Raw genomic sequence first — 24849 nt, 5'->3', positions numbered from 1 at the left:
AAGTGGGGTCAGGGTGTTTGGAAGTGGAACAGAGCTGGAGGCCGCCAAATCCCTGCCAGGGGCTGCCACGCAAATATGTATCCATCCTCGGAGGATTATTATATTAATGATATATATTGGCGTGGTGGCCCCTGGGGTTTGGTGGCCCTGTGCAGGTGCACAGCTTGCACATGCCTAAGGCCGCCCCTGGCATGAGAAATGAAAAAGAACCTAAAGTACGTTTTAGAAAGATGATTTCGTCTTTGAAAGGTGCAATAGCAATTGTAAAAGGAAAAAATAAATGAAAGAAATGTTCAATTATACGTTTTTAGGTCGAGCTGGAAAAGCATGCGAAGTATGCCTCCAAGCTCGACAACTAATGTTGCCGACTTCTGGGAATGTGAGACACGAGTCGGCCACGTGCTTTTTGTGTCTCAGATTTGTCCTTGTGAGCGCGCTTTTGCTGCTGCCTGCTTGCTGTGTGGGCGCGCTTTCGCTTTCGGTTAACACGCTCAATTAGAAATGAAATGCTTAGACTTTAGAGTCACCAAAGGGGGGAAGTTTGCAAGATGCTTTTTTAGTTATTTACAGCAAGTGTAGTGATCTTAATTTGTCTTTAAGTAGCCAGGTCTTGTAAAAGGCTTTCTCATTATTATTACGTGAAAAGGCTTTCCTGTATGCGCACGTCCAGCACGGCGCCGTGCACGTCCCTTGTCCCACATTCAGAGAGCAAGTCAGCCGTTCGAAATCCCACGCACACGCACACAGAGACACACACACATACACACACACAGCTACACACACACAGCTACACAGACACACACACACACGCATACACAGGCACACACACAGACACGTGTGCACACACACACACACACACACACACACACACACATCTTCCCCCCCGCCCCACTCACCGGCCTTGTTCGGCGTGACCCTCTCTCCCTCGGCAGCAGGCGGGGCTCTCCACGAGCACAGGAGCCCCGCTAGCTCACAGGCAAATCTTTCAGCTGGCTTGACAAACGGGAGTGCAGGGGTAGGCTCCAGTCTGCTTCCTGTTTGCGGCCCCGCCCCCGTCCCAACACAGGTTGCTTGGATTCCTGTCTGCCATGGAAAAAATTCAGATGCTATTCGACATAAAAGAGCAGTGAGTGATATTGTACTGAACACTTTGCATATTCCATTTAGAGAAGAAACTATCGTTCTTGACTCTGTTTTCTTTCAACTCTGCGTTACCTTCTATCTCATTTTGGTTTGAGCTTTAATGCACATCCGGTCGGAAGCGTGCAAAGTGGATCCTTTTATCGCTTTCTTTATTTTTTAAAGGGATTCACTCTTTAAAATTCAGATCGTTTTTCATTTAAGACGTTTATTTTCGCAAGCTTTCTAAAGTGACGACTCAGCCCTTGATTCTAACGTGCTGCATTTAGTGGGGACATTGACGTGCATTAGAGCGGTGATGATGAATATGTCACACCTCAGGGGCAGGTGAGGCTCATTGCAAATGTTATGGTTTGTATGGACTGACAACGCTGACGAACAGGTGGCTCCGTGCCAGATATGCATGTGACATAATCCATTCTACCAAGCATTTAAATATCAGAATACGTATTGTGTGTGGGATTGTGTACAACGGGCCTCTGCAGAGTATTGGAAGATAATGGGACTGAATGAACTATCTTGCCGTTTTTTTCCGGTACACATTTTCAATGTAAGCTGACCCTTCCCTCCACCAAACCCTAAGTCCACAACTTCAAAGCATAACATACAGCATCACTCAGCACACCACAGCATCACTCAGGGGCACTCCAACATCACTATGCGCTACCACAGCATCACTGAACGCCACAGTATCACTCGTTCGCCATCACAACATCACTCAGCGCCACCAAAGCATCAATCTGTGCAACCATTCAACAAAAACTGGTTCAAATATGTTCTCTCAATGTTTCAAGCTTTATTACAAATGTAACAAAAAGATGTTAATATTTCACTTCTGTTCTTGGATTTTCGTTACAATAAAATACACTGAATATAATCTTCACAAAAGTTATTTACAAAAGTTTAAGCTATTGCCATTATAAATTGTAATAACTTTTATTTAAGTATTCATTATTTTAAAAAAAGTAAAAGACATTGTTATTTGTAATACTAATACATGTAAGTCACGTAAATACAACGCATATTGCATTACAAATGCTATAGGTGTCACATTTGCAAAAGTTATAACTATTGTTATTGTAAATGATGAAACTATTAATTTAGCTATTTTCAAAAACAAAACATAAATAAAAAAAAGTGTCAATTACAATACCAATAGCTCAAACCTTTCTAATGCGAGACCTATTGCATTGCAAATGCTTGTTTCTAATGGTGCTCCACCAGCGACAGTAATGGTCATAAACACCTGGAAAAAGCTGAACAGAGAAATGGGCTGTGACAAAAGATTGACACTGGAAACTCCTCTCTGGGTGTTTCCAAACCTCAGCCCAGTGACGGAATTAATAGGCTTTAATCAGAAAGAGACACATCTGAAAGAAACAGGTTAGTATTAGATTCCTTACCTTAGAACATCCCCAGGCGTCAGACTGGAGCCGGAAACTTTTGCGTAGCAATACCCCTGTGCGGCAGTAGCCATCGTCCGCGGTTCCGCGTCCGTCGTCGGCGTCGCTAGTGCCGGAATGACGTCGCCGGAGTACTTAGACGCCGCCCTCGCGCGCTGACATCAGTTCTTCTTTTTTCCGCGCCAGCTAGCGCAGATCCGGAGAAGCTCTAACCCTTAGTCAATTTTTGACTAAACTTTTTGATCTTTTTGATCTGGTTTTCTCGAGTCCTTCGACTCCTACAGTGCCGGTAGGGATGCCTGGGATCAAACCCTGCATTGATTGCAGCCGACTGATGTCGGTTACCGACCCCCATCGCCGGTGTCTTCATTGTCTGGGCCCCGACCACGACGACCGAGCCTGCTCCGATTGCTGTGCTCTGACGTCCAAGGCTAGTCGGGAGCGGTCTCGCAAGCAGAGTGGGCTCCGGCAGTCGGCCCCGCGCCGTTCAAGGTCCCGGTCCAGGAGGAGGTCGAGGGACTGGTTGCGGAGTCTGAGTCGTAGCTCCGAGAGTCAGCATCGGTCTTCGGGCTCAAGATCCTCAGGTAAAAGGCATGAGAGGTCGGGAAGGCGTCATAGCTCTTCTGACCCCCCCCAGCCCCTCCCCCGACGCTCGCGCAACGCGGCTTGGGGTTCGGGTGACTCTGCCCTCGCTGGCATTGCGGCCTGCCCCATACCTTCCGGTCCCTGGGCATGACGCGACGCCGGAGGAGATCTAGCGCTACCACATGGCCATGAGATCGCTCCCTCCTCTGTCGGGTTCCGCGGCGCCTTCGGGCATAGCGGCCCCAACTGGGGGGCCTGGCAGGTCGGGTGCTTAGGCCCAGACGCCGCCGGGCGCTTCGGCCCCGGCGCAGCCGACGACTTTGGTCTCGGCGCCGCAGGCCCCCGTTGGATCCGGTTCCGGATCCGGGGTCGTCGCCGGTCGACCTCACGACTTTGCCAGTGCCGGCCCCTAGGGTGTCATCCCCGGCGCCGCCTCCAAGCGCCGCCGTCCCCGATCCTACCCTCGATTTTTTTCCGGCACCGGACCGGCACCGCTGGGCGCCGCTCTTTACGTCGCTTGGAGATTTTTACTTCAATGAACTGGCCCCATCCTTTGAACCTGGATTTCAGGTGATGGGTGACGAGGGGGATTGGGAGGGGTCTGTGGACCCTCTGGCACAGGAGTACCAGTCACAACAGGACTGGACATGTGAGCTTGGGGATGCCAGTGGGCTGGACACTTCACCAGACACTGTCTTTGTCTCCCCTCCTACCGTGGCTACGGAGGAGGGGGCTACCTACAGTGTAGTGTTGCGCGCAGCCAAGGCATTGGGCCTGGAGCTCCCCGTCGTGGCTGTGAGGACTAACCTCCTCACTGAGGTCCTTAAACAGCAGGTAAGCTCGGCTGAGCCTCTGTTGCTGTTTAATGAGGCCTTGTGTGACGTTCTTTTGGGCACTTGGTCCAAGCCCGCTACAGGTCCGCCTGTGTATAGGAACGTGGCCAGACGCTACCGCCCAGCTCCGGGCGACCCTTGCTTCCTGTCCACCCACCCCACCCCGGGAGCCTGGTTATCCAGTCCTCTACTTCCCAGAATGCATTCCCAACTGCTCCGCCCGATCGGGAATCCAAGAGGTACAAGCAATTCAGTAAGAAGGTGTTCTCGTCCTTGAGTTTGGGACTGCGGTCAGTCAACGCCGCATGCCTCTTTGGCCGCTACACCCACATTCAGTGGGAAACGGTCGCAGACGTGCTGCCACAATGTTCAGAGGGGGTCCGGACTGAACTCGCCCAAGCCCTTGCGGAGGGTCGAGATGTGGCACGGTATTCCATCCGGTGTGGGCTGGATACCACGGACTCACTGGGCAGAGCAATGGCAACAACGGTGGCGGTTCGACGCCACGCCTGGTTAAGGACCGCCAACTTTTCGGCTGATGTCCAGGCCACCCTTCTGGACATGCCGTTTGATGGCCGTTGCCTCTTTGGCGACAAGGCAGACCATGCGCTTGAGCGTTTTAAGGACTCCAGGGCTACGGCCAAGTCCTTGGGCCTCTCGGCCCAACACCAGCAAACGGGTGCCTTTCGCTCCTTTGGTGGTCAAGGAAGGGGCGCTCCCACACGTGCTGCCAGCCACGCACCGCAGACTAACACACAGCGCGGTGGCGGCCGTGGAAACCGCCGTGGCGGCGGTCGGGGACAGCGGCGAGGCCTGTCCACACCTTTCCCTGCAGCATCTGCCTCAAAACCCTCCTGGTCCGTGCTTTCAGGCCCATGTGACGCCAGTGGGGGGCAGGGTTCGCCATCACCACTTCCACTGGCGCACTGTCACGTCGGACATGTGGGTGCTGCAAATCGTCTGAAGGGGCTACTCCCTCCCCTTCGAGGCGACCCCTCCAGCCATGCCACCGCAATACCACCGCGTGTCGGGGGATCATTTGCAACTTCTGTAAGAGGAAGTTACGGCCCTCTTGGCCAAGGGGGCCTTCGAGCGCGTTCCTGGGCCGGAAGTAGGGTGTGGTTGTTACTCCCACTACTTTCTGGTACCCAAGAAGGGCAAAGGGGGCCTGCGCCCTATCTTGGACCTACAGAACGTCAATGGCTTCCTCCGGAAGGAGAAGTTCAAAATGCTGACATTGGCTCAGGTCTTTGCTGCCCTGGACCCAGGAGACTGGATGGTAGTGTTGGACTTGCAGGACCCTTATTTCCACATCCCCGTCCTGCCGACCCACCGGCGCTACCTGCGGTTCACGGTAGGCCACGAGCACTTTCAGTTTACCGTGCTCCCCTTCGGCCTTACCAGCGCCCCACGGGTGTTCGCGAAAGTGATGGCGGTGGTCGCAGATCATCTGCGCAGGTTAGGGGTTTCAGTCTTCCTCGATCCTCGACGACTGGTTGTTAAAGGCGGGCTCGCCCCAGACAGTCGTCAGCCACCTACAGACAATGGTGGACCTCCTGCACCAGCTGGGGTTTTCCATCAATGTGCCGAAGTAACACCTGTGCCCCTCTCAGAAGCTCCTCTTCATCGGAGCGGTCCTCGACTCTGCCCAGTTTCGGGTGTATCCTCCCGAACAGCGGGTCTGGGATATTCAGGCTGATCCCAATCTTTCAGCCTTTATTCCCGGTCTCTGTCAGGTTGACGCTGCAGCTTCTGGGGCTAATGGCCTCCTGCATCCTTCTGGTGCATCACGCCCTGTGGCGGATGCGGGCTCTGCAGTGGGACCTGAAGTTTCAGTGGGCCCAGCATCAGGGCAACCTGTCCGACCATGTCCTGATCTCGGAGGGCACTGCGAGACAGCTGCAGTGGTGGCTCACGGACCGCGATTGGGTCAGCGGCAGATCCCTCTCCCTTCCCCAACCGGAGCACGTAGTTGTGCCGGACACGTCCCTCCAGGGCTAGGGAGGCCACATGGGAGAGGCGGAGATCAGAGGCCTCTGGTCTCCGGCGGAGTCCCGGCTCCATATCAACCTTCTGGAGCTGCGGGCGATTAGTCTAGCACTGAAGGCATTCCTCCCCTCTGTTGGGGGGAGTGTAGTGCAGGTGTTCACGGACAACACCACCGCCATGTGGTACTGCAACAAACAGGGCGGGGTGGGGTCGTGGACCCTCTGGCGGTGGCTGGCACATCAGGGAGTGACCCTGGTGGTTCAACACCTGGCAGGTTCTCTGAACGCCAGGGCGGACGAGCTCAGCCGAAGGTGCATGATGGATCACGAATGGCGTCTGAACTCAGACGTGGCGCAAGGCCTCTTTCTGCAGTGGGGAGAGCCTTGGTTAGATTTATTCGCCACAGAAGAGAACGCACAATGTCATCAGTTCTGCGCGTTGGAATTTCCAAGGCGGCACTTGCTCGGGGACGATTTTCGTCGCGAGTGGAGTTGCGGTCTGTTGTACGCCTTTCCGCCTATACCACTTCTGCCCAGAGTGCTGAAGAAAATCAAGCGCGACCGGGCCCAAGTCATCCTTGTGGCTCCGGACTGGGCACAAAGGTACTGGTATTCCGAGCTACTAGGTATGTCAGTCGATCCTCCGATTCGTCTGCCTCTTCAGAAGGACCTTCTGTCGCAGCAGCAGGGGACGGTCCTCCACCCGAACCTGTCCAGTCTCCACCTCCATGCTTGGAGATTGAGCAGCGACAGTTGAGGCCATTTGACTTGCCTCCTGAAGTCTGTAATGGGATTCTGGCAGCCAGGCGTCCCTCCACAAAGTCGGTATACGCCTGCAGGTGGAACAGATTTGTGGCATGGTGCACAGCAAAGGCTGTGGATCCTCTCAATGCCCCTCTTTCTGAGGTTCTCCTCTTCCTTCTTTCTCTTGCCCAGCAGGGCTCTGCTCTGGGCACTATGAAGGGCTACCTTTCTCCTCTTTCCGCCTTCTTAAGGCTACCTGATCAGCCATCTTTGTTCAAGTCCCCATTTGTAAATAGGTTTTTGAAGGGCATCACACATGTTTCCCCCTGTTCCATTCGTGATGCCTCAGTGGGACTTGAACTTGTTCTTACCTATCTGATGTGCGCTCCCTTTGAGCCACTTCATAACTGTCCTCTTCGCCTTCTTACTCTGAAGACTGCTTTCCTGGATGCCATCACCTCTGCCAGGAGAGTGAGTGAGCTCCAGGCTCTTTCTTCCTAACCTCCTTTCCTTTCTGTCCATCCGGACAAGGTTGTGTTGCGGACAATACCCTCTTTCCTGCCCAAGGTTGTCACAGCCTTCCACATCGGGCAGTCCATCACCTTGCCCACCTTCTTTCCGCCTCCGCATCCCTCAAAGGAGGACAAGCGGCTCCACCGTCTGGACCCAAAACGTGTTCTCTCGTTTTAACTGGATCGCACACGCCAGTTCCGGGTGGATGACCAACTCTTTCTTGGTTACGTGGGCGCTAAGAAGGGACGGTCGGTGCAGAAACGGACCATCTCTCGTTGGGGCGTTTTGTGCATCAAGGCATGCTACTCCTTGGCTAAAAAGGAACCTCCTGTTGGGCTGAGGGCCCATTCCATTCGGGCCACGGCGGCTACTACTGCCCTGGGCCGGGGAGTCCCCTTGCAGGACATCTGTCAGGCGGCTACGTGGGCCTCGTTGCACACGTTTGCAAGACACTACTGCCTGGACAGCCAAGTCCGGAGGGATGGCTTCTTTGGTCATTCAGTCCTCCAGGACTTTCTGGTGTGATTATTGGTTCGCAGACCCACCACCGGGGTTGGTATTGCTGGGGTATCTATTCTAAGGTAAGGAATCTAATGCTAACCTGTTTCTTTCAGATGAACAAGTCACTTACCTTCGGTAACAATATATCTGTAAGAAACAGTAGTTAGTATTAGATTCCTTACCGACCCACCCATCCTCCCCGTTCTGCGAACCGATATCTAGGGTTAAGGTCATCCCCTTTCAGGGCCCTAGTTTCATGGCACCAGTGTTGGTTCTATCATGGCTCTGCGTATCTGGCGCGGAAAAGCTGTGTATAAGAACTGACGTTAGCACGCGAGGGCGGCGTCTAAGTACTCCGGCGACGTCATTCCGGCACTAACGACGCCGACGACGGACGCAGAGCCGCGGACGACGCCTACCGACGCGCAGGGGTATTGCTACGCAAAAGTTTCCGGATCCAGTCTGACTACTGTTTCTTACAGATATATCGTTACCGAAGGTAAGTAACTTGTTCGTTAGTGATAGATTCCCTACCTTAGAATATCCCCAGGCGCCAGACTGGATCCGGAAAGTTTTTCGTCAGCACTAACTCTGTGCGTCGGTAGGTGGTGTGGTGCGGCTACCCATCCGTTGCTGGCCTCGTAAGCGCCGAAATGACATCACGGAAACTACTTAGACACCACCCATTCGCACTGACGTCAGTTCTGTCTTTTTCCTCACCAGCAAGCGCAGATCCGATTAGAGCACGTACCCTAGTCACTTTTTGACTAACTTTTTGGAGACTTTTGTCTCTACTTCTTTTGAGTCTTTGACTCCTGGTGCCATGTAGAGATGCCTGGATTTAAATCCTGCGGGGCCTGTCGCTGTACGATGTCGGTGGCCGACTCCCATGGTGTCTGTCTCTACTGTCTGGAGCGCGACCATGCCTCCTGGTCATGTTCTGACTGTCTGGCTATGGCTCCGAAGGCTTTGCAGGAGCAGTCCCGAGAGCTGCTGGAGGCCGGGCAGTCGTCTCTGCGCCAGTCGAGGTCCAGGGGTCGCTCGAGGTACCAACTGCGGAGCCATCATATTCGCTCCTCGGGGTTCATGTCTTCACCTTTGGAATCTGGTAAGAGACGTCACAAGAAAAAGTTGTAGAACAGTGTACGCTCTTCGACGTCCCTCCGTCGGTCTCTGAACACGGACGAGGGGGACAGGGGTCCTTCCCACCATGGCTCTGTTGGAGCCTGAGAGTCCCGCTGCCTACCCGCCCTCTCTGGGTCCTTCGGCGACTCCGACCCAGGTGAAAGAGTTTCTTGCTGCCATGGACCTCCTATTCAGGCCAAGGGCTCCCGCCAGCGTGCCTGCAGGCCCCGCGGTCCCTATTGAGGGCCCTTGCTTGCCACCGGCTCCGCCTCCGGTCCTGGCGCCGCAAGGTCCTCTGCCGGCAACTCCGGCCCCGCCGCCGCAGGGTCCTCCGTCGGCGGCTCCGTTCCCCGTGCCGCAATGGGTTTCGTTTGTCCTACCTCCACACTTGCCCGAGTTTCTGGGCATTTTCTCTGGCTTGGGACCCTAATTGAAACATGGAGCCGTATCGGCGCCGTCCCTGGCACCGTTGGAGCATTTGTTTTCACCTGTGCCTCCCCGCCGCTGCAGCCTATGCCTCGGGCCGTGGAGGAGAGGGATGTCTGGGAGGGGTTGGAGGACCCTCTTGCACGGCAGTGCGAGTCCGAACATGAGTGGGCAGTGGACTTTGAGGATGCAGGTGCCTTGACATCTCCTCTGTGCCTGGGTTTGTGTCTCCTCCCGCTGTCATGGAGGAAGGCGCCACATACACTGTGGTTCTCCGTAGAGCAGCTGAGGCTCTTGACCTTGATCTGCCTACTGTTACCCTCAAGACGAACCTCTTTACTGAAGTGTTTCAGCCGGCGGCAAGTTCTACGGAACCTCAGCTTCCATTCAATGAGGCCTTGACGGATGATTTGATGAGCACCTGGTCTAGACCATCCACAGGTGTTCTTGTGGATAAAAACATGGCCAGGCATCATCGCCCGTCATCGGGTGACCCTGCCTTTTTAACAAATCATCCGACCCGGGAGAGCCTGGTCATTCAGGCCTCCACTTCCCAAAGTGCATTCCCTACTGCTCCGCCGGATAAGGAATCAAAGAAGCTGGAGCAGTTTGACAAGAAGTTGGTTACCTCTGCCAGCCTGGGGCTGCGGTCAGTTAACACTGCATGCCTCTTGGGCCGCTACTCTCAAGCTGTGTGGGACACGGTGGCGCAAACTCTGCGCCAGTGCCCGGAGGAGGTTCGGGCTGTACTTTCCCAAAGTGTTGCAGAGGGGAAGGATGCCATGAAGTTCGCCATTCGGTGTGGGCTGGATACCGTGGACTCTTTGGGGAGAGCCATCTCCACAACAGTGGCCTTGCGTCGCCATGCCTGGCTGAGGTCCACGGGGTTTTCGGGGGATGTCCAGAGTTCCCTCATGGACATGCCTTTTGAAGGTAGTCGCCTGTTTAGCGATAAGGCCAAGTCCTTGGGTCTCTTCAGCACACGCCCGTCCATACCTACCTTTCGTTCCTTTCGTGGCCATGGAAGGGGCACCCCTACACGTTAGTTCAAGCCAGAAGCCTGCACAGAACCAACCTCAGCATGGCCGCGGGCGGGGTGGACGCCCTGGCGGCACAGGGGGCCAGCGTGTGGGTCAGTCCACCTCCGCTCCCGCAGCATCCGCCTCCAAGCCTTCTTAGTCCAAGCTTTGGGGTGCACCCCACGCCGGTGGGTGCCAGGATTCAACATCGCCTCCCTCACTGGCGCTCTGTCGTTTCGGACAGGTGGGTGCTGCAAATCGTCAGAAGGGGCTACTCCCTTCCCTTTGAGTCTGCCCCCCCAGCCATGCCACCTCAGTTCCACTCCATGTCGGGGGATCACTTTGCGCTTCTCCAACAGGAAGTCACAGCCCTCTTGGCCAAGGGGGCCATCGAGCGCGTTCCTGGTCCAGAAGTAGGACGTGGTTGTTATTCCCACTACTTTCTGGTCCCCAAGAAGGAGAAAGGGGGCCTGTGCCCCATCTTTGACCTCAGGAACGCCAATCGCTTCGTCCGGAAGGAGTAGTTCAAGATGTTGACTCTGGCTCAGGTCTTGGCTGCCCTCGACCCTGGAGACTGGATGGTAGCGTTGGACTTTCAGAACGCATATTTTCACATCCCCGTCCTTTCGGCCCACCGGCGTTACCTGCGGTTCACGGTAGGCAAGAAGCATTTTCAGTTTGCCGTGCACTCCTTCGGCCTTACCAGTGCCCCTCTGGTGTTCACGAAAGTGATGGCGGTGGTCGCAGCTCATCTGCGCAGGTCAGGGGTGTCAGTCTTCCCCTACCTCGACGACTGGTTGTTGAAGGCAGGCTCGCCCCAGGCATTCGTCACCCACCTTCAGACTACGGCCGACGTCCTCCATTTGCTAGGGTTCCCCATCAATGTGCCGAAGTTGCTCCTGAGTCGCTCTCAGAAGCTCGCCTGCATCGAAGCTGTTCTGGATTAGACGCAGTTTCGGGTTTATCCTCCCGAGCAGCGAGTCCGGTATATTCAGGCTATGATTCTGATCTTTCAGCCTCTATCCCGCGTTTCAGTCAGGTTGACCCTCCGGCTCCTGGGCCTGATGGCCTCCTGCATCCTGCTTTTGCAACATGCCAGGTGGCATATGCGGGCTCTGCAGTGAGACCTGAAGTTCCAGTGGGCACAGCATCAGGGCAACCTGTCCGATCATGTCCAGATCTCGGAAGGCGCTGCACGACAATTGCAGTGGTGGCTCACGAATTGCGATTGGGTCAATAGCAGAGCCCTCTCCCTTCTCCAACTGGAGCACACAGTGGTGATGGATGCGTACCTCTTGGGATGGGCAGCCACTTGGGAGAGGTAGAGTTCAGAGGCCTCTGGTCTCCAGCAGAGTCCTGGCTCCAGATCAATCTTTTGGAGCTTCGGGCGATCCGACTTGCACTGAAGGTATTCCTTCCCTCTGTCCTTGGAAGTGTAGTGCAGGTGTTCACGGACAAAACCACCGCCATGTGGTATTGCAACAAACAGGGCGAGGTGGGGTCGTGGACCCTATGTCAGGAGGCTCTGCGCCTCTGGACATGGCTGGAACATCAAGGCATTACCTTGGTGGTTCAACACTTGGCAGGTTCTCTGAACGCCAGGGCGGACAAACTCAGCCGCCGGTGCTCGATGGATCACGAATGGCGTATGAACTCGGACGTGGCACAAGGTCTCTTTCTGCAGTGGGGAGAGCCTTGGTTAGATCTATTCACCACCGAAGAGAACGCGCAATGTCATCAATTCTGCGCGTTTGAATTTCCAAGACCATTAAATGTAATGGGGTGACCCTGTAACCCTCAGAACCTGGGCGGGTAGTAAAACAGTTAATAATGGTTCTGTCGGACCAAAATACACAGTGATCTAGTATTTCTTCTTATTATATTACTTGATCAATCCGTTCTTGTAGGGGTACATAAACAGTGGTACTTATACCAAAGCAAACACAAAACACACTGACCACAATGAAAATAAAAGTAAAGTTTTAGTCATATACTTTCTTGTTTTCTGAATTGTTTTGAAACCTTAGTTTTGCTGTCAAACAAACATTAAACATATAAAATACATAAGACGAAGATTTGTGCAGGACTGATATACATTAAAAACAAACATACAAAAATGTCTAATCACAAAAGATTATTGGGGAATGTCAACTATATGTGCAATAGTCCAATAGGTTAATCAATTAATTCTTGGTCCTAGTAGACATTGTATAGTTGATTCGTAAAAGAGTAGTGCATCGACGTTTCGACCCTAGGGGGCGATGTACTGATTTGTGCGCATCAATGGCGGGTCTTCATCAGGACTGGATAGGTGTGGGACAGCCTTAGAATGCAATGGACACGTGTCAGGGGTGGGTCAGTGGTAACGGACGGGTAACATGAGAAACCTATTAATGCTCACCTTCTAAGAACCACGGATCCACTTGGATGCCTGGTCCTGTATTTGGGATGATGCTGGTCAGCCGACTCAGCCACTATCGCTGTACTTCTTAGATCTACAATAGAATTATAATTAATAACTAAGAATTATTTCTCAAAGTAATGACCCGGTGCTGACAATGTGGTACCAGGATTCGGTCTCTTAACGTACCTCGGTAATTCAAAATTGCACAGCTTGGTAAATTCCAGAGGGCGGTGCTTCATAAATCTGTGAAAGGATACGGGTATTCTGTTAATCAATGACCCGTTCGCGGATATGATGATACATATTATGGTTGAGTACCGTGAGCATATATTAGGATCTGACGGAGAAAGACGCAGGCAATCCTCAGGCATCAAGTAAGTTTACAAATGGAGCCAGTCACCTCTAATAGTTTAGCGCCACACCTCGTATTCAGATTAAACATCGTGCTCAGCATGTAAAGGGCGTAGTTACTTGCACTACGACATATAGAAATAAACGGGCCCTCCTTGGTTTAATGAGGGGTGAAATGTCTCCCTTTGTTTTAAATAACACGTGTTAACTCTTGAAAACGCGATAGGGTTTTTTGAGGCCCATAATCACGTAAGACGCGTTCTGGAGGCCACCATATAGTATCACACGGGCCAGCAATAATCAATCTTGGAATATCGTGGAATCATCACCGTATAATCATGTAATGCATGCATAGGAACTACTGTTTTTACACATGGCCGCTTACACACTGCCTAGTCACCAGAACTCATTTGGAATTCCGAAATACTTGGGCCACACAGCCTTGACTGTATCACACCCGATTGCATGAAATTATGATGCTCACGGTACTCAACGATAATATGTATCATCATATCCGTGAACGGGTCATTGATTAACAGAATACCCTTATCCTTTCAAAGATTTATGAAGCACCGCCCTCTGGAATTTACCAAGCTGTGCAATTTTGAATTACCGAGGTACGTTAAGAGACCGAATCCTGGTACCATATTGTCAGCACCAGGTCATTACTTTGAGAAATAATTCTTAGTTATCAATTATAATTCAATTGTAGTTCTAAGAAGTACAGCGATACTGACTGAGTCGGCTGACCAGCATCATCCCAAATACAGGACCAGGCATCCAAGTGCATCCGTGGTTCTTAGAAGGTGAGCATTGATAGGTTTCTCATCTTACCTGTCCGTTACCACTGACCCACCCCTGACATGTGTCCATTGCATTCACAGGCTGTCCCACACCTATCCAGTCCTGATGAAGGCCCGCCCTTGATGCGCACAAATCAGCGTATCGCCCCCTAGGGTCGAAACGTCGACGCACTTCTCTTTTACAAATCAACTATACAAAGTCTACTAGGACCAAGAATTAATTGATTAACCTATTGGACTGTTGCACATATAGTTGACATTCCCCAATAACCTTTTGTGATTAGACATTTTTGTATGTTTGTTTTTAATGTATATCAGTCCTGCACAAATCTCGTGTTATGTATTTTATATGTTTAATGTTTGTTTGGACAGCAAAACTAATGTTTGAAAACAATTCAGAAAACAAAGTATATGACTAAAACTTTACTTTTATTTTCATTGTGGTCAGTGTGTTTTGTGTTTGCTTTGGTATAAGTACCACTGTTTATGTACCCCTACAGGGACAGATTGATCAAGTAATATAATAAGAAATACTATATCACTGTGTATTTTGGTCCGACAAAAGCATTATTAACTGTTTTGAATTTCCAAGACGGCACTCCCTTGGCGATGCTTTTTGTTGCGAGTGGAGTTGCGGTCTGTTGTACACCTTTCCGCCTATACCACTTCTGCCCAGAGTGCTGAAGAAGATTCGGTGCGACCAGGCCCAAGTCATCCTTGTTTCTCCGGATTGGGCTCGAAGATACTGGTATCCCGAGCTACTCAGCATGGCGATCGATCCCCTGATCCGACTGCCTCTTCGGGAGGATCTTCTGTTGCAGCAGCAGGGGACGGTCCTCCACCCGAACCTGTCCAGCCTCCATCTCCATGCGTGGAGATTGAGCGGCGATAGTTGACAGCTTTCGATCTTCCTCCTGAAGTCTGTGATGTCATTCTGGCAGCCAGGCGTCCCTCCACTAAGACGGTATACGCCTACAGGTGGAACACATTTTTGACATGGTGCACAGCAAAGGCTGTGTATGCCCTTTCTGCCCCTCTTTCTGTGGTCCTTCTGTTCCTACTATACTTGGCCCAGCCGGGCTCTGCTCTGGGCCCTATCAAAGGTTATCTTTCGACTTTCTCAGCCTTTTTAAGGCTTCCAGATCAGCCTTCTCTCTTTAAGTCCCCGGTTGTTAACCGTTTCCTGAAAGGCATTACATGTTTCCTCCTGTGCATTTCTTTATACCCCAATGGGACTTAAATCTTGTCTTGACCTATCTGATGTGCGCTCTATTCGAGCCCCTACATAATTGTCCTTTACGTCTTCTCACTCGAAAGACTGCTTTCCTGGTAGCTATCACCACTGCCAGAAGAGTGAGTGAGCTCCAGGCTCTTTCTTCTAAACCTCTTTTCCTTCCTGTTCATCCGGACAAGGTGGTTTTAAGGACCCGCCCTTTCCTGCCAAAGGTTGTCACTCCCTTCCACATCGGTCAGACCATCACTTTGCCCACCTTCTTTCCGCGTCCTTCAAAAGAGGAAGAGAGGCTCCACCGTCTGGACCCAAAACGTGCGCTCTCGTTCTATCTGAAGCGCACACAACCGTTCCGGGTGGATGACAAGCTCTTTGTTGGCTACGTGGGCGCCAAAAAAGGTCGGACCGTGCACAAACGAACCATCTCTCAGTGGGTCGTTCTGTGCATCAAAGCATGTTACTTGTTGGCTAAGAAGGAGCCTCCCCTGGGGCTGCGTGCCCATTCTACCAGGACGACGGCAGCCACTACTGCCTTGGGATGCGGTGTTCCCTTGCAGGACATTTGTCAGACAGCTATGTGGGCTTCGCTGCACACGTTTACCAAGCATTACTGCCTTGGCAGTCCAGTCCGGAGAGACGGCTTCTTTGGCCGTTCTGTTCTCTGTGACTATCTGGTGTAATCTTATTCGCAGACCCACCACCGGGGTTGGTATTGCTGGGGTATCTATTCTAAGGTAAGAAATCTATCACTAACGTGTCTCTTTCAGATGCACAGGTTACTACTTGTGTAACAATATATATGGAAGAGACATTAGTTAGTGATAGATTCCTTACCGCCCCACCCATCCTCCCCGTTCTGCGAACTGATTTCTAGGGTTAAGGCCATCCCTTTCAGGGCCCTAGTTTCTTGGCACCAGTGGTCAGTTTCTTGCATGGCTCTGCGTTCCTGGCGCGGAAAGTCGTGTACAGAACTGACGTCACCGCGCATGGATGGCGCCTAAGTAGTCTCTGTGATGTCATCTCGGCGCTTACGATGCCAGCGATGGAAGAGGAGCCGCAGGACGCCACCTACCGACGCTTAGGGGTACTGCTGACAAAACTTTCCGGATCCAGTCTGACGCCTGGGGATAGTCTAAGGTAAGGAATCTATCACTAACTAATCTCTCTTACAGATATATTGTTACACAACTAGTAATTTGTGCGACAATGGCATAACATTGGACTATCAACTCTAGAGAAGGTCTTGAACACGAGTGGCACAGTACCATTTGTGCTCCTCTGTGCGGAATACGACATGGTTGCCACGCTAGTGTTCAAATGTATACAACTGAGTCACGCGCTTCAAGAAAAGATCCGTAGTGGGAAGGAAACAATGGAGGAATCCCCACTGGAAAGGAGACTGGTAAATAGACACTTAACTATAAAAGCTATCTCTTCCCCCCACTCCCCCCCCCCCCCCATACGCCACACTGTTGAGAAACATGCAGGGGGACCTAGTTCAATTGAAGGACCGATGGCAGATAAGGGGAAATTAGAGGATGAGGACTGGACAGGCACCACACTTTCCAAGGGTGGTGGCACTAAAGGCCAGCTTCTGTATAATCCAGCTGAAAATTCTACACACAATATACTACACCCGACCACTATTATACCAAATAGGGAGAACAAAAGATGATAGAAGTCTCCGACAGTGTGGCCAATAGGGTACTTTCCTTCAAATGATATTGGAAGGCCCCAAACTACAACCCTTCGGGAGGAGCGCAACAAAGAGGTTGGAGGAGACCACGGGCTGACAATAGAAGCGACTACCATCTTGATACTACTCATCCTACAACAAACTGTTGATCAACCTGGGGTTCATAGTAGCGAAAAGAGAGGGAACCCAGAAATGGGGCAGTGCAACCTGTCCAAAACTGCACGACTGGGAATTGGGAAGGGAGTTATGTAGGGTAAGGGAAAAGATGGTGTGTGAAAGGCAGAGGATGCTCCCCTAAATATGATAAAATATGGGCTGGATGGGAAATGGGACCGTAACAGGTAATGGAGACCCAGGAGCGTAAAGCAAGCTATGGGCTAGGGAGGAAGGTACAAAAGGTAGACGGAGAATGGGAACAACAGAGGATACCAGGGCCAAACCCCCATTTGTGAGCAATCGAATCCAATCTGATGGTCCCAACGTATGCTTTATAAGAGGGGTGCTGGGTGAGGAAGGGAGGGAACCTGTCTCACTGCTCCATTTGTTTTTCTATTGTTGGTCTGTGTTTGAGACCTTGCCTCAGCAGTCCATAAAAAAAGAATATTCTTTTTATTATTTTTTGCAGAGACAAAAATATGTAGTCTTTAGGTGTGGTTGTGGCGAATGCAATGACTGCAATTGGCAAATTTGATAACGTTTTGGAATATGAAACTTTTTTCATGTTTATAGTGATTCTTTTTTTCTAACCCTTAAATCGGAGTATTGAGTGTCATATGTGTTAGTGATTCCCTGCCCCTGTTTACATTTCAAGACTTTATAAGGATAGAAAAATAATGCATTTTCTGTACATATTGCTGCGTAAATATTCTTTGGTGGTGCTGGAAAAACCCACTGCATTTACTATACCTTTAATATTCTCATGTGAAAAAACACAACGTATTTAAGTGAAATTTCAGTAGGCGTCCTCCATAATTATTTCTCTATGAATTCCAGGTTCTCAAGATGCAGCTCAGGATCTGGAAACCCTGAAAAAATTCAAGGTAACTAACTCATTATTTGACAAAGACTAAACTATATTGGCCCACTTAGAAAACGAGTAAGATACTGGAACATGATGAACTTAAGTGAAAACACTCACACCTCCTTAGAAGATAACTCGATGATGAATGTATTCATTTATTTAATTTCCTTTACAATATGCACCATCACTCTAGGCTGAAGTCTGTAGACGCACTGGAAGATCTCGCTCAATTCGTGATGACTAATCTGATTGTTTTCAGAGAACAGCCAGGACTTCAGGTCCTTCCAGAACCTCAGCAACTTTTCTTCTGCTCTTAGGGAGTGGAGCAGGGAGTTCCATTGCTAGTTTGGAACCAGCAATGCAAAATGATCTGCCTCCCTACATTTTATAACCTGTAACTGCATGGATGAGTTTCTACATAGAAGAAACACAGTTTGTCTTCTTTGGTACTCACAATGCAAAAGGTTTCTCTGATGTCAAATAAGAATGAGGCAAGCATGCCAGCTATCATATATATGTTTTAAGTGAATAAGCACACACTAGGCAGACATGGTGGTTGTTAATGACATCATGCACATGTGTGGGCCTCATGGTACGCACATTCCTCATTCTGCAGTGATCCTGTGGTAGGAGTATTTTGTAGGACCACTAGTCCGTCACTAAACCTATCCTTAATGTACTTAACTGTCAGAGTACAAGGGAAACGCATATGCATGCACAACAGATTCTCCAATTCTGACACGTACGTTCATACCTGTGTGTGTGTGTGTGTGTGTGTGTGTGTGTGTATATATATATATATATATATATATATATATATATATATTTTTTTTTTTGCGTTCATACCTGTATATTACATGTATTTTAAAGATAGAAGCTCTATAGGCTACCAAACCTTACATCACAATAGTGCGGGCTCACACGAAACAAGTTTGTATATTTCATGTCGACCAGTCTTTCCCACCACTAAAATGGTGCTTTAGCATTCACCTCTGACTGCCATTGCCAATAGAATCAAGCTCCACCTAGGGGATTATTATCAATCATATAATCCCCTTTTACAAATACTTTAAATGTATTCCTTCACTTGATGAGTGTCTCAGAACACGTAAGCTGCCTTTTTCGTTGACTCGTGGTGTGAACATCTGCGCATCATTCAATTACTCGGGACAACGTAGTGTTGTCTATATATCAATCAATCAATTAATCAATCAAGAAATTTGTATAGCGTGCTACTCACCCGGAGGGTCTGAAGGCGCTTAGGGAGGGGGGGTCCGCTACTGCTCGAACAGCCAGGTCTTGAGTTGCTTCCTGAAGGAGAGGTGGTCTTGGGTAAGACGGAAGTGGATGGGGAGGGAATTCCAGGTCTTGGCTGCCAGGTAGGAGAAGGATCTTCCTCCCATGGTGGTTCTTCGAATGCGTGGAACGGCGGCGAGGGCGTGGCTGGTCGATCTTAGTTGGCGGGTGGGAGTGTAGAAGTGTAGAAGGTCAGGCGGTTGTTGAGGTACCTGGGGCCTAGGTCGTGGAGGGCTTTGTGTGCGTGGGTGAGGAGGCGGAACGTGATTCTTTTGTTGACGGGGAGCCAGTGCAGGTCTTTCAGGTGTCCGGAGATGTGGTTGTGACGGGGGATGTCCAGGATGAGTCCTGCGGAGGCGTTCTGGATGCGTTGGAGTCTTTTCTGCAGTTTGGCTATGGTTCCGGTGTAGAGGGTGTTTCGGTAATCCAGTCGGCTGGTGACAAGTGCCTGGGTGACCGTCTTCCTGGTCTCGGTGGGGATCCATCGGAAGATCTTTCGGAGCATGCGTAGGATGTTGAAACACAATGAGACTGCGTTGACTTGTCTGGTCATCAATAGGGAGGAGTCCAGGATGAAGCCCAGGTTGCGTGCGTGGTCCGTTGGTTTGGGTGCGCTGCCTAGGGCCGGGGGCCACCAGGAGTCGTCCCAGGCAGATGGTGATGATCCAAGGATGAGGACTTCCGTCTTGTCTGAGTTCAGTTTCAAGCGGCTGTTCTTCATCCACTCGGCTACTTCTTTCATCCCTTCTTGTAGGTTGGTTCTGGCGGTGGCGAGGTCATTGGTGAGGGAGAGGATCAGCTGGGTGTCGTCGGCGTAGGAGATGATGTTGAGGTTGTGTTGGCTTGCGATGGCTGCGAGGGGGCTCATGTAGACGTTGAAGAGGGTGGGGCTGATCCTTGTGGTACGCCGCGGATGACTTCAGTGGCCTCGAATCTGAACGGGGGGAGGCGGACTCTCTGGGTTCTTCCGGCGAGGAACGAGATGATCCACTCCAGCGCCTTCTCTTGGATTCCGACGTTGCTGAGGCGTTGTACTAGGTTGCGGTGGTAGACAGTATTGAACGCTGCGGAGAGGTCCAGGAGGATGAGGGCCGCTGTTTCCCCATTGTCGAGCAGGGTTCGGATGTCGTCAGTGGCTGCGATGAGGGCGGTTTCGGTGCTGTGGTTGGCTCAAAATCCGGACTGTGAGTGGTCGAGGGATCCATTCGTCTCGAGGAAGGCGGTAAGCTGTCTGTTGACGGTCTTCTCGATGACTCTGGCAGGAAACTGGAGAAGCGAGATGGGGCGGTAGTTCTTGAGGTCGGTGGGGTCTGCTGATGGTTTCTTCAGGAGGGCGCTGAGTTCGGCATGCTTCCAGCACTCCGGGAAGGTGGCGGTGTTGAAGGAGCAGTTGATGATGTCCCGGAGTTGGGGTGCGATGACGGAGTCGGCCTTGTTGAAGACGTGGTGGGGGCATGGGTCGGTCGGCGAACCGGAGTGGATGGTGTCTTCGGTGTTGACTGGGGTCCAGGCGCGGAGGGTGGTGGTGGAGGGGGGGCGTTGGTTCTGTGGTTGGGTGCGTGGACTGATCGCCGAAGCTGTTGTGTATGTCTGCGATCTTGTTGTGGAAGAACGTGGCGAGTGAGTCGCAGAGGTCTTGTGAGGGAGTGATGTTGTTTCCGGCGCTGGGGTTGGAGAGCTCTTTGACGATGCTGAAGAGTTCCTTGCTGTTGTGTGCGTTGTTGTCTAGTCGTTCCTTGAATGCTGACTTCTTGGTGGTGTGGATCAGCTGGTGGTGTTTGCGGGTGGCGTGCTTGAGGGTGGTCATGTTGTCTGTGGTTGTGTTCTTTCGCCAGGCTTTCTCGAGGGTGCGGCAGTTGTTCTTGGAGTTCTTGAGGTCGTCGTTGAACCACAGGGCTTTCTTGCTTCCGGGCCTGTTGGGATGGGTTTTCAGGGGTGCGAGGTCGTTGGCGCAGTTGGTGATCCACTGTGCGAGGTTGAGGCTGCTTGGTTTGGGTCAGTTGATCTGGCGGGAGGGTTCTGGTTCAGTGATATGGTGAGCTGGTCGGTGGTGATCTTGTTCCAGTTCCTGCGGGGAACCTGTTGCGGGAGGTGGTGAGTCGTGGTCTTTCTGAAGCTGAAGTGGACGCAGCTGTGGTCTGTCCAGTGGAGTCCGGTGGAGTGGCTGAAGGAGATGTGTTTGCTGGAGGAGAAGATTGGGTCAAGCGTGTGCCCGGCGTAGTAGGTGGGGGTGTTCACCAGTTGCTTGAGTCCGAGGTTGGCGAGGTTGTCCAGCAGGGTGGTGGTGGTGTTGTCGTTGTTGTTCTCCAGGTGGAAGTTGAGGTCCCCTAGGAGGATGTAGTTAGCGGAGGGGAGGGCGTGTGGGCTGATGAAGTCTGCGATGTCTTCGCTGAATTGTGTGCGGGGTCCTGGGGGTCTGTAGATGAGGGTGCCTCTGAGTGTGGTCTTGGGGTCGGTGTGTATCTTCAAGTGGAGATGTTCGGCGGCTGTGAGGGTGTCGTCGGAGTTGGTCGTGATGCGGATGGTGTTCTTGTGGGCGATGGCGATGCCTCCTCTAGTCTGGTTGACGCGGTCCCTCCGGATGATTTTGTATCCGTCCGGGATGGCTATGGGGATGTCGGGTGCTGAGGAGGCGTTCATCCAGGTCTCCGTGAGGAAGGCGACATCCGGAGAAGTGGTGTCGAGCAGGTTCCATAGTTCCACGGCGTGTCTGTGGACGGAGCGGGTGTTGAGCAGGTCGCACTTCAGGTGGTTGCTGTTGGTGCTCGGCTTGGCGAGTGCGGGTGAGTTGCAGGTCCGGATGCAGGAGAACTTGCAGGATTGGCAGGTGAAGGGTCCGTGGGTGCGTCCTGGGGTGGCTCGGTGGCTGCCGGGGAGGCGGCCGGTGTTGAGTGCGCTGAGGGTGGCGGAGTCGTACTTCCGGCGGGTGGGGTGGCACCTGCGGGGGCCAGGGGGTCAGGCGCTGGGCGCGGACGGGCGTAGACGGGCTTGCCTTTGGCGCACCATTGGCGCGCCCACTGCGCGTACGCGTGGACTCCGCCATAAATGGCGTAGTGGGAAGTACATAGTGGGAGGAAGGAGCAGCTGGGAGGCGGGAGCGGGGTGGCACGGGGAGGGGAACAGGTAGAGAAGGCAAAAGGGTGGGCGGGGCCGCAGGGGAGCAGCGTCAGGGAGCGCGGAGGGCGAGCAGACGGCGGCAGAAACGGTAGGCAGGGAGACCGGGCAAGAACGGGAACAAGAGAAGCAACAAGCAATGAAAGCGGGCAGAAACCGCAGGCAGGGAGACCGGGCACACTTCAGGAGAGCTGTGTGGCGGGTGGAGCGACCGTCACCGACCAGAGTCAGGTCAGGTCACAGCTCCCCGTCGCGCTACTAGTCTTTAGAGTCCGTGGGAGGGAGGAGCACCTGGGAGGCGGGAGCGGGTTGGCGCGGGGAGGGGAACAGGTAGAGAAGGCAAAGGGGGGGGCGGGCCGCAGGGGAGCAGCGGCAGGGAGCGGGGAGGGCGAGAAGACGGCGGCAGAAACGGCAGGCAGGGAGACCGGGCAAGAACGGGAACAAGAGAAGCAACAAGCAATGAAAGCGGGCAGAAACGGCAGGCAGGGAGACCGGGCACACTTCAGGAGAGCTGCATGGCGGGTGGAGCGACCGTCACCGACCAGAGTCAGGTCAGGTCTCCTGATTCTCTGGGCCTGGATGCATCACCCCTGCTGCACTTGTACTAAGAGCCCCAATGCATCTTTATCGTAACAATGACTTTGTGCCCATTGCATACTTGTTTCCCCCATGACCTTTTATTTTGTGTGTGTATTTTGGTTGTACCAGTGAGAAGGTCGGAGTGATTCAAAGTTGTTTTTTACAATGGTTACACTGGTCAGGGTTCTTGAATGTGTCAATCCTAAAGGCAAGTGATTGGCTACTGGTATAATAATGTGGTGATATTGCTACTGTTTTTAGGAGTGTATTTTCCTGGACTTGTACCAAATACAAACCATGGTGGTTCAGAAGTATTCATTAACGTTGCCCCAAGTTATGCACATCTTACACGTAAGGGCAGATATGCATCTCTTCTGTAAATGTAGAACAGCTCCATGTCCAATCCCACCCTCTCCTTCAAACTGTAGGTCATTGTGCTGCGCAAATGTAGAAGTCTTGTTTATGTCCAAGTCTTTTTTTCATGCCTTAGAAAGTATGATGGAAGCTGGAAAATGCCTGCTTTCTCTGTAGCTGACACACCGCCCCACTTACATCATTACCCCAAATCCAAGAAGAATCTGAAGCTTAAGAAGCAATCCTCGAGTGTCCTCACATCCTGGGCCCATGTAAAAGTCGGGTGTACACAGAGCATTCCCTTGATTTTAAAATGTGTGCTGCCGAGAGCCTATGGGATGTGTAGATATTTAGTGTGTTGTGAAGCGAGTATTGTAAGTCAGACATGAGTCCTCTTAATTATACAGCACAGTGACCAGTAGAGGTGTAGTTTGTGAGGGTATCTGGGTAGACATAGCCACTTAGAATTGACCCATGGTTAGATAAACTGAGTAGTCTGTGGTAAGGATCACCACTCCTCAGTGAAAGCGCACAACGGAAGCGCTCGGACAGAAATGCAGCAACACACAAGACTGAGCAGGAGACACCAGAGGGAGCCATATACCTTCCTTCTCAGTCACGATGAGTCTGTGCGGGCCACAATGTCCAGCTCACGCCACTAGCTCCAGGCCGCAAGCATGGACTGGCCAAGGCTGATGACACACGCAAGTCTGTGGGCATTAAGGATCCTGGTCGTCGCCAAATGTGGTCAGGATCAGACGGTACCAAAGTGCAAGGTTCAATCCAGTTTTGCTTCATATGAAGAAATGCCCAGCACTTAACGGGTCCTGTCTGGTCATTGTCCAGGCATCAACTGAGACAACTGTCACTGCTAGAACCTTGGACAGGCAAGTCCCATGTGGACCCATGAGGTAATAATACATTAACATCTGGACGTGCATAATAAGCTACAGTGCGACCTATCGCTTAGTACCTGTCTCACAATTTTATATGTGATGGGAAAGGGTGAAACTTGTGCCAGAGTCTTGACAGGTGCTGTGCTCACTTAGAAGAATTGAAGTGTCTCCGAGAGCCCCAAGAATAAACATTGGATAACACCATAGAGATGTGTCTGCCTTAAGTGAGAGGGAGATAGTTCTGATAGGGCAGCAAGAAAGAGACACCTACCCGACATCAAGGAGAATGGTACTAAAGAAGTGCATGACCTCTTTCTCCCCTCCATATAGGTTTTTCCACAGCAGCACATACAGTAATGCAAAGGAAACCCCTAATGTCTGGCTTTCCTAAAAGAGAGAGGTCTCTCATCATACCATTGGAACCTGTTCATAAAACGATTGACAATGTGGAAAGAATTTGCAGCATTTGACCAGAGTTCCTATGTCTGTTGCAAAATATGTGCTAGTATGTGTAGGCGCTTCAGCTGTAACTCTGAAGAGGTATACTGTTGGCACACGCAGTCCTCTGGGACTACTTTAGGGACCTGCCTAGTTGAAGAAAGATAGATAATTAATCTGTTCTACTATGTTTTCATGCAGAGATTTGTGGTGGGAATATTATAAGGTCGTTCCTTCTCCACCAATGGTGGAGAAGTGTGGCTCAATGGTTAGAGCTGCAGACCCTGATGCAGAGGTCTGGCCCGGGACCAGGGTTCAATTCCCGCCTCGGCGGGTCTTGGGCTCAATTTCCTCGGACCTGATAATTCTTGCCTCTGTGCCTATTTTAA

General features: G+C 51.7%; 1 protein-coding gene across 1 annotated transcript in view; it reads left to right on the top strand.

The window, feature by feature from the left end:
- DUSP19 (dual specificity phosphatase 19) overlaps positions 1 to 24849 on the top strand; it is a 154355-nt gene that overhangs the window by 10781 nt on the left and 118725 nt on the right. The window contains exon 2 of the mRNA XM_086955456.1: positions 17756 to 17802. Within this exon, the coding sequence (XP_086811582.1) occupies positions 17756 to 17802 (47 nt within the window). The remainder of the gene's footprint in view (positions 1 to 17755; positions 17803 to 24849) is intronic.

This window comes from Lissotriton vulgaris, chromosome 2_1 (genome assembly GCF_964263255.1).
Source record: "Lissotriton vulgaris chromosome 2_1, aLisVul1.2, whole genome shotgun sequence".
NCBI classification, from domain to species: Eukaryota; Metazoa; Chordata; class Amphibia; order Caudata; family Salamandridae; genus Lissotriton; species Lissotriton vulgaris.
This window is presented reverse-complemented; position numbering and strand designations above follow the sequence as displayed.